General features: G+C 28.2%; 1 protein-coding gene across 1 annotated transcript; it reads left to right on the top strand.

Moving 5' to 3' along the window:
* Positions 1–14644: 14644 nt before the first annotated feature.
* On the top strand, positions 14645–18188 carry LOC108331174 (pectinesterase). Its single transcript, XM_017565816.2, has 3 exons — positions 14645–14972; positions 15452–16045; positions 17187–18188. The coding sequence occupies exons 1-3, from the start codon at positions 14660–14662 to the stop codon at positions 17873–17875; spliced, it is 1596 nt and encodes a 531-aa protein (XP_017421305.1). The 5' UTR covers positions 14645–14659; the 3' UTR covers positions 17876–18188.
* The last annotated feature ends 54 nt before the right edge of the window (positions 18189–18242 follow it).

The following is an 18242-nucleotide window of genomic DNA, read 5'->3' as shown; positions in this document are numbered from 1 at the left end:
CTGTTGCTCTGCTCCTCTCCTCTGCTCCTCTGCACAACAGTAGACCCTCTCTTTCTTTTGAATATTTGCATACACTAAATGAATAGTTATAGTGATCACAATGACAAAGTGAAGCAACGGTTATAATTTTTGTTATAGGGATGAAAATAATGCATTTGCACTAAAAGTTGTCTATCATATTCTATATGGTAGTGTCTAATTTGGTCAATCAATATTTTAAGAAAATAAAAAGGTGTAAACAAATAATCATTTCAATGAAAAGTTTGAAAGAACGAAAAACTTTTAAATAATTTTCAATATCTTTTATTTTAATAAAATTACTTTCTTTATGTTTTAATAAATATTTTTTCGTATTTTATTTATATAAAACATACGCTTATATTTTTAAAACTTTATTTTTTACCTTTTTATATTTTTATTCAATATTATATCTTTAAATAAAATAAGAGAAATGTGTTGTTTACTAAATATATCAGGTAGATTAATTTTATTTTTATTAAAATTATAGTTGAGACGAATGTGAATTCTAAATCTAGAGAACATATAAATGTCACACATAATATTAAAATCTTCTTTAACATCATTTTAAAGAAGGTAAATGATATTTCTGCAATTATAATTTTTAATTTAATTGGTCTATACATAACTCTCCAAACTATTTAAAACATGTTTCTATTATAATTTATAAATACAGTTTAACTAAAAAATTATTGTTTTATAATAATCAAGTTCAGTTTTAACTAGTAATTAAATAGTTTGTTAATAAAACTTTTCTTTTATGGAGTGGATCTTTCTCTTTTGACAGTAAATGGAGACTCTTCCATTCCAGAAATGTGAACCATTTGATTATCTTCCTATTTTAATTAACCTCTTTATATATAACAATTACATTATATGTATCTCTTAATCTAAACTATTCATTTAAATTCAAAATATTAAAATAAATTTTAGTGTATGCAAATATTCAAAAGAAAGAGAGGGTCTGCTGTTGCCCAGAGAAACAGAGCAGAGGAGAGAGAAAAAAATTAACGTCCGTTTCTGTAGAATTAACGGAAGGGACTTGATTGATGCAAATTTTACTACGTTTGAACGAAATACACTTTTAAACCAAGTTTGGACGTAATTGAAACTTTTTTAAAATGGTGGACTAACTTGACATGTTGCAGCCAAACTGGGGACAAAGCAAGCAATTAAACCTAATTTTTTTCATATCAAAAGATAAAAAAAAGTGTGAATTAGAGTTACGAGCATTTTATTGGAGATTTTTATATTCATGAAAATTTTAATCATATTGAGGTGTTCTAAAGGAGTCTTGACATAGGTGTCATTTGTAAAATCAATTAGTAATATTTAACTATAACCCTAACATATATTGTAAAATAGTCCAAAGTAGAATGGCCCAATATCTATGTGATGTTAAATCCTTACACTGGTATTGTAAAGAGATTTCTGGATTGATGTAAAAGGCAACGAAATGAAGGAAAACACAAAGGCAATAATGGACATGAAACACTAGAGAGACAAGTCCCTTTATGATAATGCTGAAAGTAACAAAGATCTGCAATTTAGCCAACAATGTTTGTAGGTTTCTACCTTCATACTAGCTAATACTTACACGTACCCTTTTGGGCCACTTATTCTCGAAGCTTGTACGATGACAATGCTGCATCATAACGTTCCAAAAAATCTTCGACAACACGTGTGATATACCGAAAAAAATATTTTGTAGATACTCATGTTTCCCAACCTTAGTGCAAATTAAGAATAATCACTAAAAGTTTGTTCTTCAATAATTTGTCTTGGATAAATTTTATATGAGCGTCAAATATTTATGTATAATGTTTTTATTTTATATAAACAAAGAATGAATTTATTCTTAGTAAAAACATTTTGGATGCTCTAACTCATTTATATACTATGTATTACTTTATTCTTCCATCTACATTAGGAACAGATGTTCTCATGAAAACCATCCAAGTGGTATTTCTATATACATAGTCTAGCATGTACTCAGTGCTTTGAAATGATTATGACCAATAAAAGACAAGCCAAATCCAAACGCAACATGTCCTTCAAAATAAAAAACAAAACGTGTAGTTGATAATTAGCATTATTATATTTTTTTATCTTTTACTGATATTTTATTATTATTATTTTTTTAGATAATTAAATTTTATTTAATAAATTCACAAAAAATAAGTATTTGAATTATATTTTGCACAAAATTAGAAATGTCAGAGATTCAATAAGATTTATCAACAGAATTAAATAATTTAATTATCAACAAAAATTATTCATAGAATTTGTTATTTCAATTACAAATCTTAAGTCTTTAAAGAGAAGGCTCACAAAATTAAAAAAAAATATCTCTCTTTGGGGAATAAAACTTTCCGGTGAGAGAACTTGATCTAAAAGGAAGAGAAGGAAAAGACTGATTCTAGATGTTAGAGACATTTATTGTTATCATTTTTTAGAGTTCAGTTTGATGTAACGTATCTTAACTTTTTGTGATTTTTACTATTTAACATATTTATTTTTTATTACTATTGTGTTCTATTCTTAATTTTAACTTCATGAGTTGATTGATTGTATATTTGTGGGTATCTAATAATTAGACACAATACTAGAACCTAGACTAAGATATAACAACTAATTCATTGTGGATATAGACATAGAGTTCATCATTATTCATTCTATTTAACATTTAAACCCGGACTATTAATAAAAAATCTAAGACATTAGGATTTTTATTAATAAATTTAGACTTGTCTTTAAAATATTAGTACTTGTTAAATAATGGTGTGAATGCTAGAATAAAGTATATTGTTTGCTGTTTTCACATTGAATTAGAACATGAAATCCAATCCCAGTAAAATCTCTATTGCATTTGTTAATTTCACCATTTAACTGCTTTCTAATTTAGAATTTGTCTGATTAAAAGTTTATTCCTTTTATTATTTTAAAATTTTTAATCTAAATTAGTAAATAATCATAATTTTACTAAACAATTCGAGTTTCTATGAAAAAAATATATTTGAACTTATACATTTTATTACTTATAAGATTTGATATATTTATTAATGTTGTAAGTTTTTTGCGTTCTTGTTGACATTTGGTTTAGTAAATTGTGTTTTATTTTACCAATTTAGGTTTAAATTGTTTATATTATTTTTATTATTTATGTTTTAAATTTTATTTATAATTAAAATAAAATGTTTAATGTCCCTTCTAATGTTTTCTTATTTTGCATGATAAACAATATCATAATGGTATTGTGAATAACGAAAATAGATTCTTGTTTGACCAATTCATGAAGTTTTGTCAACCCTCTCATATTAAAATTGTCAAAGATATGGGTTGTCAATAAAATAAAAGTTGATGGAAGGGTTGAGATTGAAGATTCTTATTAAGGAAATAATTTCATCTTTGTTAGTGTTGTTAGAACTTATCTCACTTTTGACGGAGAATCCCTGCATTTACTAGGTAGAAGTAGTATGGACAATGCATGATGTTTTCGATTAGATATGAGGATGGAAATATATATATATATATATATTATTTTCTTAGTCTTTAGTTTTATAACTTTGTTTTTAGCTACACACTTTTTTTTATATTTTCTTTAATTGTTGGGTGTATCAAGAAATCAAAATTTATATTTTCAATATATTTTCTATCTTATTAGAACCTTTATGAATGGTCAAATTAGGTATGTAAATTACATATTTTTAGGTCTAATATTTGAATATTTTTACTCTTTTTTAATATTTTGCATGTTTTATCCTAAATATTTATTCAACAATATTTTATCCTTATTTCAAGATATTTTATCTTAAATGTTTAACTTTCAATTTTAGTTTTCAATAGCATAAACCATTCATTTACAAGATAATTTAATTATTTTTACTTCTTTTTAATAATTTTATTTGTTGCTTATTTTTATCATGTAAAATAATGTTTTGATATTTTTTATATAATTTTTTTTATTTTCTAACTCATTATCAAAATTCTAATTCTATAAAAAGAAATTGTCTATTATAATATGATAATTTAATGTCATTGTCTATTAATTTCTTTTATTATCATCAATTGAAGTTGAAAAGATGAAATATCTAAGTTGAAATTAAATTATTATTACTTCAATTGTTGTTCTGATTTTATTGAAGTAGTTTATTATAATTTTTTTTAGTATATGAAAACAGAGATTTCATTAAAATTGAAAGAATGAAAATAAAAAACATTTAAAATATTTTTAAATTTGAATATATGCTCTCTTTTTTTAATTTTTTAAAATTATTTTAAATTTTACCAAATTTGATTTATTAATGTTTACAAATTTATTAAATGCTTTAAATGAAATTTTATTTGGTATTCAAATTTGAAATGTATACCATTATAATTTTTTCCTAAATATTTGATATGGAAGAAATAATAATACTTTTTTAATATGAAATATTTAATAATATTATGTTTTTTATTTTTTATAATTTTATAAAAATTAATTAATTAATATTAAAATAAGAAGAAAGTGAGTATGGGTGTGGGCACAGATATGGGTACAGAAATATATCCATTACCGATAAAAAAATTTATATCCTTTAAATTTGAACATGAATATAAAATGAAAATTTTTCTTTGGAGATGGATACGAGATAAGTGCCTTATTCGGTTCCGTCGTTATTCCTAATTCTTAATTTACAATGATAAAATTGATTATCAATAGAATGTTAAAACTTTATAGGCGATCACGAACCATAAATATATAAGGCAGTGAACTAAAATAAGGGTTAAAACTCTTGCTAAGGGCAACCTAATATTTTCGAAGTTTTATTTTTCTTTTTCTAAATTTTGATTTTAAAAATTTTTCACACCAGTCCCTAGACTATTACTACTAGCTCTGATTTTTACATTTTTATTTCCATCCAAAATAAATATTTTTAATAATTTCTATGTTTTTAATTCAAGAAACAGCGACATATCTGTGAATGATGGAAAGCTGAAAATAAAATTTTTTTCTAAAGAGATAATATATTTATGAATTATATACATAAATATCTTTTTTTCTAACGTAAGACTTCGAAATCAAAAGTAATAAATATTAATTTGATAGTGACTATTTCAACCTGAAGCAGACAAAAAGATAAGAGTCATCAAAGCCTTTTCGTGACAAGTATAATAAAATTTAGTTGTTGTTTGATAATTTGTACGAACAAATAAAGGATTTAAGAGTATCAATGAAGTGTGTTCGTATTATTACTTCAAATGTAAATGCTGCAGCAGAAAATGGGACCATAAACAGATTTATCCATGTAGCAAATCAGAAGTAAACATCAAACAGAGATTTTGAATTCTAAATAATTGAACAAGTATCTAAGAACTAAGAAATAAACTAGAATAAAAAGGAAGTATTATTACAAATAAAGACACTATATTTATAATTATTTATTGTGACACCTTAAATAGAATCATATATATAGTTGAACTTTTCAACTTTCATAAGGTTCATAATTTCATTACGCACTCTCACACACACATTCAATGTAATTTATGATTTTAAGTTTTGATTGATTCAATTACGTTCATTTTAAGTATGAAGATTAGATAAAAGCAAGATAAACCTATAAAAGATTATAAGTATATTAAAAATATAAAATATTATATGTTAATATTAAAGATGATAACGAGTCGAGTCGGACACAGACAGTAAAAGATCAATAAATCATTTATGGTATATTTAACAATAGAAATAGGTTAACATTTTCATGTAAAACCTTTATTAAGCATTATTTTATTTAGAAAAAAAATATTGATAAAGTATATTCTTTCTAAGAGCTTTTTACAAACAAATCTATTGTAAGGCAAGAATAACAAATATAAAATACTTAAAAGTGACTCCATATCAAACAATACGTATGTTTTATCTCATTAAACCTTGATATCAAATGTGAATAGGAAAAAACAAGTTTTTAAGATAAAAGCAATACAAACTTTATAAAATATTATAAATTTAACGTAAAACATTAAACAAATATCAGAGGCTATAGAAGCATTTCACCACATATTTTTTTTATTAGCAAAACAAATTTAATTAAATGAAAAATTGTGTTGTCCTGACCTATGCAAAAAATGTTAAGAACAAACTAAAATAAGAGAAAATTGTCATTACATCTCCCCCTACAAAATCTTATTAATAAAGAATCTAAAAATTTCTAACTAAAAAATACACCATGTTTAGACAACAACTTAAAAATGTTGTCTAGAATAAAAGAATTGTGCTCTTAAGTTTAGCATCAGTTTGGCCATAGTTTTTCAACGGTGATTTGACCACTAATGTAAAAAAATACACTTTTTTTTATTTTGTCTATTAGAAAGTGGGTTTAAGCCTAACTCAAAACTACAAAACTGGTTTGTACTTAGTTATGATAGACTCTGACCATGACTCTAATACCATATTAGAAAGTGGATTCAAGTCTAACTCAATCTCACAAAATCAACTTGTAAGATGAGGTTTACACCTACTTATAAATTATGAATTGGCCTTATCTCTAATCGATGTGAAACTTCCAACGTTATCTAACATGTCTAGGGTTTCAGACAAATGACGTCTATAAAAATTGAATAAATTTTTTGAAATGATTGAGAACGTATAGGTTTCGGTTAAAACCAAAGACAAACCTTTTTCAATTTGAATAGGTGTCAGTTTTTTTTCTCCACTCCTCCTTGAACAATTGCTTTACTAAGAATTGAACTTGAAAGAAGAATTGAACTTGTGACATTGGTTCTAGGATCAAAGGTTTACTACTAGACTAAAACTTATAGTTAATAGTGAGGTTGTAATTCTTTTCGCTTAAAATTGTAAAACCTCAAACGTTACGACTGTGAGATGACCCACATGACCTCTATCACGGGACAATTGATAGTCCCAACCATTTAATTAGTATTGTACATGGTAATTTGAAATATTTGAAGTTAAATTACTTATAATTTTAAATACATGATCTAAGCTATCTACACTTTTTTAAATATGTGACTTAAACTATCCATAATTTTAAAACATATGATCTAAACTATTCACATTTAAATAATCATTATTTATAACTATCTAATTTTTTAGTGTGTTGCTTAAAAAAAATAATTACTATACAAATTAGGTTAAAGGCAAATAAAATTTAGTATATTATCAACAATAAAAAAAATCATGACTTATTCCTATTTTTAGACCATGGTTTTAGAATCCTTGATCTATAAAATGGTAATAGATGAAGGGAATTCCTCAAAACATATATCTCTTAATTATTGAAAGATAACAAGAGCCTCTTATTTCTCAGCTCAAGTTAAAGTAGTTGTAAATGAATCTTTCTATCGTTGTCTCCCACCACTATGTTGTCTTTCAACTGTCACTGGCACTGCATCCATATTCTAGTTCCTTACTTTGAATGCACTATATCCTTTCCTTCTTATCCTGTCATACAAGTTATATGTAAAACACTTACAACCATACAATAACTTTCTACCTCCTCCACTTAATTCTTAGTAAGATACATCACTTATGTTTAGCTATGTCAAAACACATCATCCCTACATCTATACTTAACTACTCATATATTAGGTCTATTGAATAGGAGGTTCACCGATGAGACACAAATATCAATGACATTTGAACTAATTATATCACCGGAGAAACACAAACATCAATGATATCTGAGTCAACCATATAAGAGATTGACATCATTTTTTATCCAAAACCTTTAAGACAATGGGTTAATGGGTCTTTCACCTTTATATAGTGTTTTACTTTCTCATTTCTATGAGACTTGGACTCACTTGAATTCCCAACACTATATACATTAAACTTCCAATAATTTAAAATCATCTCTTCATATTAATTGCTGCTATTTTAAAAACAAAACACACACACACACACACACATATATATATATATATATATATATATATATATATATATATATATATATATATATATATATATATATATAAAAGAAGAAGAAATTTTTGAAGCATTACATATTGTATTTATTTTATTAAATCCATAAAATGTTGTGGAGGAGACGCCTTTTGGCCCTACGAGCACACCTAGTGTGAGGTATGGTAATGGAGGATATTCCACTAAAACCCTCTTTTAATGATCACTTGCACTTTTTTTCGATCACTTTCTGCATTAGCCAACATCAAGAGCATGACCTAAACCATAGTGAGACTCAATGATTTTGTTCTTAAGTGGGAATATACGTCTCGCTTTCAAATCCTCTTTTTCAATCTATTAATTAACCAAATTAATCAACATTATTGTGATCACTACTTATCATTACTATGGTTTTCTAGCAGTATGTCTGTATAACTTTGTATACACTTCTTAATTACTACATGCACACAAACATTTTTTTTCTAATTTTCTAAAACTTTTTGTATTCTCTTGTAAATCCATACTAAACTTTACTATGCATACATATCTCAGTAAGCTGACAATTAACATATATTCTACTATTAGACGGTCTTGAATAAATCAATTAAATTCAATCATTATTTGTTTTATTGTAACTTTCTACTTTATTCTATTTTTTTTTTCTCTTTGGGTTGATCTATGAAGATGATACGGTTTCATATGTTAAAATGCTTGAGATTCTTTTTATTGTTTCATCTCATTCTTGATAAATACTCCATTGGTTTAATTGGTGGTGGATGGTTTAGAGTTTTCAGGAATTTTTTTTCAATCCTTTTCTCTATTTTGGATTATTGTTACTTGAAAAACAAACAACTTTCAAGAGTTAAACCAAATTTAATCTCTTACTTGGATTATATTGATTTTTGGTTGACATTGAGATTTGATAGACCATGGATTAGTAATGAAACTTTGGTTTTTGATTACTAATAGTAATAATTGAGTTATACCATATGTTATAATTAATATCAAAATGTTAGTTTGGTTTTTGGAAAACGCTAACATAAAAAGGCTTTTAACATCTTTTGGGTAATATTTGTTGTTTTTTAACATACATCAATTAATGTTACATTTATACCATGTTAATTAATGTCTATTAATATAAAAAACCCACGTCAAATTATGGATTTTTTTTCTTAACTTTTTGCTAATATATATTTTTTATTGAAATCATAAAAATTAGTATATATAATATAAGAATATACTATAAAAATTGTCTGAATTTTAGATGTAATATGAATATATTATCCTTTAGTATAAAAAATTCACAACTTCATTATCTTAAATTTAATGAGATTGTTTTTTGTCTTTGAAAATCTACATTATTTGGCCACGTAAGAAAAGTTAGCCTCGTTCTCACGTTTGTAAGCAAAAACATTTCTTTAATTAATCAAATTGACAAAATTTTCAAGTGTACAGCAAAACTGATGTGATGTGATGCCTTTATCACTTTAGTATTCAACAATTATAAGTAATTGCAGTTAACGAAACAGTTATCATTAAAAAGAATATTGCATAATAGGTACTCCAATTTTAATATTGCATAATAGGTACTTCATAACCTACAAGACAAAACAGACCCACATACAATAAAAAGAAAACATGAATTGCATTAACGAACCGCAAACCTAGTTAATGGTCGGAAATAATTAGATTATTATGAATTATTATTTCAAGTCATTTATAAATTTATTTATTTTTAATTGAGATTTTATTAAATTTTATTTATTAGATATTTAAAAATTTTATACCCTTTAATTGAATTTGTATTATTTAATTTTCTTTAAATTAAATGATGTCATTGTTATTTTATCGTGACATTTTACTTCTTTATTTTACCTATTAAAAATATATAAAGTTTTATAACTAACAAAATAATATTATAATTAATGTAAAATAAATTTTTAATATAAAATTGAATAATAATACTTAATTAAAAAGTATAAAATTTAAAATTTTAAGATTAGTCGATTAGATGAATGTATAGTATGTAAATCTCAATTACAAGTTGATTTTTAAAAATTAAACTTGACTTAAAGTCTCTCTTTTAAATAATGGAAAGAAAAAACCAAATAAACTCAATTAAAAATACATTAATTTATGAAAAAATTAAAATTTAATTAAAGTTTTAATCTATTATATGAAAAAATTAAAAAGATAAATTTAAGATAAAAATAATTATCAATTATTAACTCTCTATCGTATAAACCGTGGTCAGTATCATAAACAAGTGAGAATTTAATATATATATATATATATATATATATATATATATATATATATATATATATATATATATATATATATATAGAGAGAGAGAGAGAGAGAGAGAGAGAGAGAGAGAGAGAGAGAGAGAGGTAGAATAGTCAACGCAAGAATTATTGTTTATTAGTTCGCTAATGAATGTTGGGTTACATATGTCATTATCGTCTCTTTCATCTTTTCATGGTTTTTATCCACGTATATAATTCACCTAAATGAAAATGAAAATGAATCATACATATTGTAAAATACCTCAAAATAATCAATAGTTGTTTTTTTTTTTGCTTTTATCCTTTTGCTACAAACCTTACTTCATGTTTAATTCTTTTTAATGACATGAATTTCTTCATTTAATGTTTTCCTCAAATATTGATTATTTGAAGCTTCTTTAAATTTTTGAAGTTCATAATCTACAAATAAAGCAAAATTGATAATTTTTTGTCATTTTTCATAACATGATCCTCCAATACGGTTGGTAGTCTTCCATGCCTTTGTGGTTTGCTTAATGTTTCTAAGTGTTGAATCTATACGATCGTTCTCCTATTAATAACTTTCTCGAATTATGATAAGCTCCTTTTGAGTTTCGGAAGACAAATTCCACATTCTTTCTTCACTAAATGTCATGTCTTTGCAAATACTTTCTTTCTCATGGATTGTCATCAAGCTTTTGTCTTAGTTGATAGATGAAGATATGATGTTATACATCCAAAAAGTGTGAGGTATCGAATTGAGGGTCTCCTTCCACTCCAAGCTTATTCTGATGTTTTATCATAAACACTTTTTGTTGGACAGTTATTCAAAATATACATAGCAGTAGAAACAACTCTTACCCAAACATATGCCGGATATTTTAGTCATTTTAAACAAAATACAAGAATTGATTATGCATTCACAAGTTTTAATTGGTGTAAAATTTTTAAGTACAAACAAGTCTTTTTCATCCTTTAAATAATCGTAGGCCCTATCATCTTCATACTCTTATTTAATTCTGACATTATTTATTTATTTATTAAATCAACAAGAGATTATATCCATACTCTCTGCCCTCCTTTTTTATTTCTTTTTTTGAAAATTTCAAACCAAGATGTGATGTAAGTTAAAAAAAAATCAAAAAGGAGTTATTCAGGGATAGGGAAGTGAACGTAGAAAATTGCATGGGTAAAATTGAATACTATCTACAAATCCAAAGAGATTAAAGTTTAGGATTATAAGAATATAAAATTATTAAACTAAGCACACATGAAACTGTTTAATGACAGCCAATATCCAAACATTGCAGTGACTTACTTCCACCATAAAACTAGGTATGGTAGTCTTGCATGGTACTCGGTTCCTCTATCTATCTATGTATTACTTTAGAACTATTTTATGTTGGAATGTGGTGTTTCTTTTTATGAAATAATAACATTGAATATTTGTATTTGTTACTATATATAATGAATTTTGAAGCATAGAAACCCCACAAACCTGATCGCATTTCCCTCTTCTTTTTCTCTGCGATTAAATTGCTATGTTATTCTATTATACGTATGCATAAAAAAACATTATCCTAAAAGTGAAATTGTAGTATTATCGTTTCCCTTGTTTGTTCCATACAGTACTGGCGGTACGTATAGCAGCGTGAGGAAAGTGTGAAACATACACCGACAGCTATACAGTTATCTATTTAGATTGGTGAAAAGTGGATAATGAGGGTCCCTTAGCTATTAAAAGTAGCAGAAAGAAAGCAATGGAATGGACAACATAAAGATGTGTCATTTTCTTGCCTATAAAGCTTTTAAATGGCTTATTTTATAGATAAAAAGCAATTCGCATTGTATTATGAGTATGGGATGTTTATCAACTGAGATAGTGAGCTTTTTCTTTCATTAATAATCAGAATTTCAAATATAAATTTTATATTATATATTCAATTATAAGTTATATATACTTTTCTTTTAATTTCAATTATTTCAATAGCAATTTGTTTATTTGTACATTTCAAAATTTATTAGAAAAATGTATAACACACACAATTACTTTACTATTGTAAATTTTTTGTTGAGAAAATTATTGTTATACTTTCTCTCTATTTATTATTTATTATCATACACTTTTTAATATTAAAAATTTATCTTTCATTGATTGTCAGTGATACCTAATTCTCCAAATATAAATATATAAGACGTGAATACGATGTTATTGCTTTATATTTTCATAACGAAGTAGCCATATATGTACAAAACTTTATTGTAGAATTTGTTAATAAACATCTATGTAATTAATTGATCGAGAAATTTAAAAAAAAATATATTTGTAAAAAATTAATTTTGCATATATGGATGTTTATGTTTTTATTATAAATTTTAGTAAAGCTCGTTTTATATTTACCTAGTTTAAGTACTAATGTGAGTTTTTGATGTTTTTTATATATAAAAATTGATAATATTTTAAAGGTTTAATTGCTTCCTTTGTCCCCAGTTTGGTTGAATTGTGTCAAATTCATCCTCATTTTTAAAAAAGTTTCATTTTCGTCCTCACGTGGTGTAAAAGTGTCAATTGAATCCAAACATAGAAAAAATTTGTGTCAATGTAGTCATCTCCGTTAAATACACACTAACGGTGTTAAGTGGCTGATTATTTGGCACTAGAGAATTAAAACGTGACAAATGAGTCAGTAATGACGTGTCAATGAAATTAAAATTACGCTTGGAAATAGGTTATTGAATTGGGGAAATTCATATCAGAATTCATTTAGGGTATCTCAGATAAAAAAAAATGAATTCTTCTTCCTCGCAGTTTTCGAAAGGGTTCCTCTTCCTCGCAAGTTTCGAAAGCGCAACCTCTGCAGCTCTTCTTCCCTGGCGCAACATTCTCTGTCGCGACAAAACGTTTCTCTCACTGGTGGTCCAAGGTGCGTCCTGCATTGGTGCCTTTGCCTCCGTTAATAGAGCTTGGGGTTGGGGTTAAGGTACTGGAACCGGGGGTTTGAATAGAACTCTCCAACTGCATCGTCTTTGAAATCCCGTGAGTACTGTTATGAGGGGAACAGAAACGGATACAGAAGGAGTAGCTGCGACAGTGTTAATGGAATCCCTAACTTCAGGATCGTTGAGCCAGAGCGTGGAGGGGTCGTTTTGTCCTTGATCGGCGCTGGTTGCAGGCCAAGAAGAACCCATGTCGAAGTTGTTGTTGCTAAAATTGAAGAGGACCTTCACCTTGTTCATCAGATCCGGGTTCTGGTAAATTAATTCGGTAGACCCCAGTTCAACGACTCCGTTTGCGGAGGGTATGCAGACTAGGGTTTGGATTTCCCCAATTCATTTTTTGTTGATCTGAGATATGAATTCTGATATGAATTTCCCCAATTCAATAACCTATTTCCAAGCGTAATTTTAATTTCATTGACACGTCATTACTGACTCATTTGCCACTTTTTAATTCTCTAGTGCCAAATAATCAGCCACTTAACACCGTTAGTGTGTATTTAACGGAGATGACTACATTGACACAAATTTTTTCTATGTTTGGATTCAATTGACACTTTTACACCACGTGAGGACGAAAATGAAACTTTTTTAAAAATGAGGATGAATTTGACACAATTCAACCAAACTGGGGACAAAGGAAGCAATTAAACCTATTTTAAAATAGTTTAAGATAACTCACTTTATTTTGTTGACTGAATTAGGTTGCTTGATTTTTATATAAATTAATTTAAATTATTTTTTTAATTTTAGTCAATAAATATTTAATACTTTTCAAGCTGTAATTACAAAATGAATGAAATATAAATTAAAGTAACACTTTTAATAATTTAGTTTGAATGATTGGATAAATAATATTTTTAAAGAAATAATTATTTATTGATTTTTATCAACATTTTTAAAACCGTGTTCCAAAAAGAACCATCATTTTCACATCTTTAAATAAATTATTTGTAATACTTCTTAAATAATTAATTACAGGCTGCATTAGACCAACCTTAATTGTTTAGGTCCATTAGTCCACCATAATTGACAACCCTAATAGACATCCAAACCAAAACCATGCCATCCCCTTTTTAACATTATAAATCCTATTGAAAAAAACCATGAAAATGTATAACAAGATTAATTTTAATGCAATATCAACGTAAACATTTATATTAATTAAAATTCATTCTATATATAATTATCATAAAATTTAACAATCCTTAATTATATGATTGTTGCATGTCTACAAAACATTTACAATATATTTCAATTAAATTATTATACTATATTAAGTATAAAAAGAATTAAATCATTATAGTATAAGTTATTTGTTATCTTTTACAGAATTCAAAGTCAAATTTTATTTATTTATTTAATGTAAAATTATGAGAAGCTACTACAGTTCTACACTTCCATCCTCTCACTATAAATAGATAACTTCTTCCTCTCAAATATATCAAATAAGGGGCATTCCTTAATCAGTGTTATGGATAAAATTAGCCATTGTTGTCCTTTTCTTCATCTGAGAGTGAGAACACAGCAATTTGTGGTAACCCTTTCAGTATTAGGCAGTGCACTGTCGTGGATCACCACTTCTGATGCTCAGAATCAGTGCAGTCATACTAGATATCCCGATCTATGTGCTCAAACCTTGATGCAATTTGGTTCATCTAATCAAAGTGTTGATCATAACATTTTGGCTCTTGTCAACAAAACCATTTTAGAAACTAACTTGCCAAGTTCATATTTTGCTGAATACAAGACTGATGATGAAGATGGAGCCCATTCTGTCGTCGCAGGTAACTGATATCTTTTTATATATTTTCATCTGAGAAAACAGTTTTTACGAATTTCAGATCAATTTAATGTCGTACGTGCATCTTTGAAATCTACGGTAACGAGAAAATTGTATTTGATTAAACTCATTAATTTTGTCGTCATTCACGTTTGATATGGTAATCATGGACATAAATCAGAATTGTGGTTATCGTTTTTCGTAATTTTTTATAGTATGAAAATGTCTGATCGATATACCGTCACATATATATGTGGTTGTGGTGATATGAAAACCTGTGACCACAATTGTGAGCATTTAAGACAATGTTCATGAACACAAATGATTCTGAAAATTCTCCATTGCATGCATTATTCACGAATTATTCTATTTGACAATACACTCAACCCAAATGGAACAAAACAAACACATTCATGCGAATACTGATAAATGGAAATTGATTGTGTTATGCCTTTTAATTCTTCGTTGTGATCATACACACAGATTACTGTGAAGAGCTTATTGGCATGTCATTGAAAAGGTTAGATCAATCCCTGAGAGCACTGAAATCCCCTACAAGAAAAAACAATGACATTCAAACATGGCTAAGTGCTTCCATAACTTTCCAACAAACTTGTAAAGACTATGCAGATGCACACACCACAATCTCTCCAGGAGGCCTTATGCAAAGAATGTCAGACAAAATGCACTATCTTTCTCAACTGGGAAGCAACTCATTAGCACTTGTTAACCATGTGAGCAAAAAAGGTAGCCAGAAAGATGAAACTAACAAAGAGGAACATGAATTTCCCAAGTGGGTATCAGCCAAAGGACGTAAGCTGCTTCAAGGAGGCACCATAAAAGCAAATGCCATAGTTGCACAAGATGGTTCAGGAGATTACAAGACAGTTTCTGAAGCCATTAGGGCAGCTTCAGGGAACAGGTTTGTGATTTATGTCAAGGAAGGGGTTTACAAAGAGAAGATTCGCACCAGCAAGGATGGAATCACCTTAATTGGAGATGGAAAATCCTCTACTCTTATTGTTGGAGATGACAGTGTTGCCGAGGGTTCTTCCTTAACCGACTCAGCCACGTTTAGTGAGTTCTCTTTATCCATCCCCTCTCTCTAACTCTCATTTTTTTCATACTAAGATACATTACCAATTACTTCCTACTAGATTTATAACATTAAACTTTCCTTAAAAATTGAATTTAGGCTGTGTTGGGCATATAATAATTTAGAAACTGGTGGGGACACCTAAACAATAATAAAGAAATATAAGAGAAAAACTATAATATTATAGACTACGAAAAATAATGAGTGTGTGTTAATAATGGAGGAGTGTTTTTGCATTATTGCTTTAATAAGTTTTGTAATTTGTAAGGTCATGTGAAACTTAGCAATAGAAAAAAAAATCTTTGGTACAAATAAATGACTAATATATATTGTAGTATATCTATATCATCATTTTAATAATTTTGCCTTCTTCTGAGATGTTGTTAGCTTTAATTAACAGCTAATTTGATATAACAATATACAATTTGATACAAATATATGATTGATTTAGTAGTGCTTATTGCTCTAGACAACTGATAACCTCGTAGTGTGTTTCTCTGTGTAATGTGTAACGTAGGCAAGTAATTTTGATACAAAGCTTTAGTTTAAGTTTGCTCTTATTTACTATAAATAATTAAAACATCATAAAGAACTTATTTACACACAATACTTTCATAAACTCAAGGTAAAAATAAAAATCTACAAATATATTATACATGTAAAGTTCAACCACCTTAAAATTATAAGTATTAAATTTATTTGTTCAAATTCTTTACAAGAATCTTAAAGTGCTGGTTGACGTTGGCTTTACATAAAGTGTTCAAATTCTGCATAAAAAAGTGTAAGAGTGATTATAGAATGATTAGTTAGAACATAGGGGCCTAGGAAATAGACGAAGCATCCGTTTCATTGTTCTGCATTCATTACTAAGATGCCAAAACCTTCATCAATAGTAAACTTTATGCTCTACAGTTAAGTCATGAACATTTAATAATAGAGAAAAAGTGCATTAGAATTTACTGCTTGGATTTTCAATGATGTTTGGATTAATACGATGTAACAATAACAATTCCTTTAACCCTGTCTTCATTTATGCTTAAGATTATCCCAAAGATTACAAACCTAAGTATAAGTACACAGATTAAAAAGAAGACTCAAATAATGAATGATTATGAATCGCAGCAATCACCGGCGATGGCTTTATGGCACGCGACATCGGATTCCAGAACAACGCTGGCCCAGGAGGCGAACAAGCGGTGGCTCTGAACATAGCCTCCGACCATGCCGTCCTCTACCGGTGCAGCATATCAGGGTACCAAGACACCCTCTACGCCCTCGCCCTCCGCCAGTTCTACGCAGAATGCGACATTTACGGCACGATCGACTTCATCTTCGGCAACGCCGCCGCCGTCTTCCAGCGCTGCAACCTCCTCCTCCGCCGCCCTCGCGGCTCCAGCTACAACGCCATTCTGGCCAACGGCCGAACTGACCCCGGCCAGAACACCGGGTTCTCCGTTCACAAGTGCAGCATATTGCCGACCTCGGACTTTACGCAGTCGCGCAGTTCGTTTCTGGGGAGGCCCTGGAAGGAGTATTCGAGATCGGTGGTGATGCAGAGTACAATCGACGATGTGATTGCGGCGAAAGGGTGGGTGGCGTGGCCTGGGTATGGAAGCTCCGTGTTGAAGAGTTTGTATTTCGCGGAGTATGGCAATGAAGGAGGTGGTGCTGGAACCGCAGGGAGGGTGCAGTGGCAGGGTTTTCATGTTCTTAAGGCTGAGGATGCTGCCAAATTCAGTGTTGCTAATTTTATTGCTGGAAACTCGTGGATTCCCTCCAGTGGAGTTAATTTCATTTCAGGGCTTAATTAACTCAGCAGAACAGCATTTAGAAGAAGATGATGATGATGTTGATGAATAGTAGCAGTAGCATCATTAAGAAGAAGATGATGATGATGGTGATGATGAAAAGTGGCAGTAAGAAAATTGTTAAAACTGTCAATATTGATGATTTACAATAAATTCAAATATATGATGGACACAGAACTAGAAAGAAAGAGATATTGAATTATGTGTAATCATCTTTAGTGTGATTAATATTGATCCCACTTATGTACAAAGAAGGAAAACATGTGTTTGTGTTTATTCATATACTTTTGTTAAATATGATTATGTTTTCTCAGCATATTCCTGTGGGTAAATTTAGTTATTAATTTTATGAAAAGAAAAAACATAGATT

This window comes from Vigna angularis, chromosome 4 (assembly GCF_016808095.1).
Source record: "Vigna angularis cultivar LongXiaoDou No.4 chromosome 4, ASM1680809v1, whole genome shotgun sequence".
NCBI classification, from domain to species: domain Eukaryota; kingdom Viridiplantae; phylum Streptophyta; class Magnoliopsida; order Fabales; family Fabaceae; genus Vigna; species Vigna angularis.
This window is presented reverse-complemented; position numbering and strand designations above follow the sequence as displayed.

What these genes read in the sequence shown, in the direction of transcription:
- LOC108331174 (XM_017565816.2), top strand. Translation starts at nt 14,660, where the DNA reads ATGGATAAAATTAGCCATTGTTGTCCTTTTCTTCATCTGAGAGTGAGA. An exon ending in AGCCCATTCTGTCGTCGCAG is followed by an intron (nt 14,973 to 15,451) that starts GTAACTGATATC and finishes TCATACACACAG; the next exon opens with ATTACTGTGAAGAGCTTATT. An exon ending in AACCGACTCAGCCACGTTTA is followed by an intron (nt 16,046 to 17,186) that starts GTGAGTTCTCTT and finishes TATGAATCGCAG; the next exon opens with CAATCACCGGCGATGGCTTT.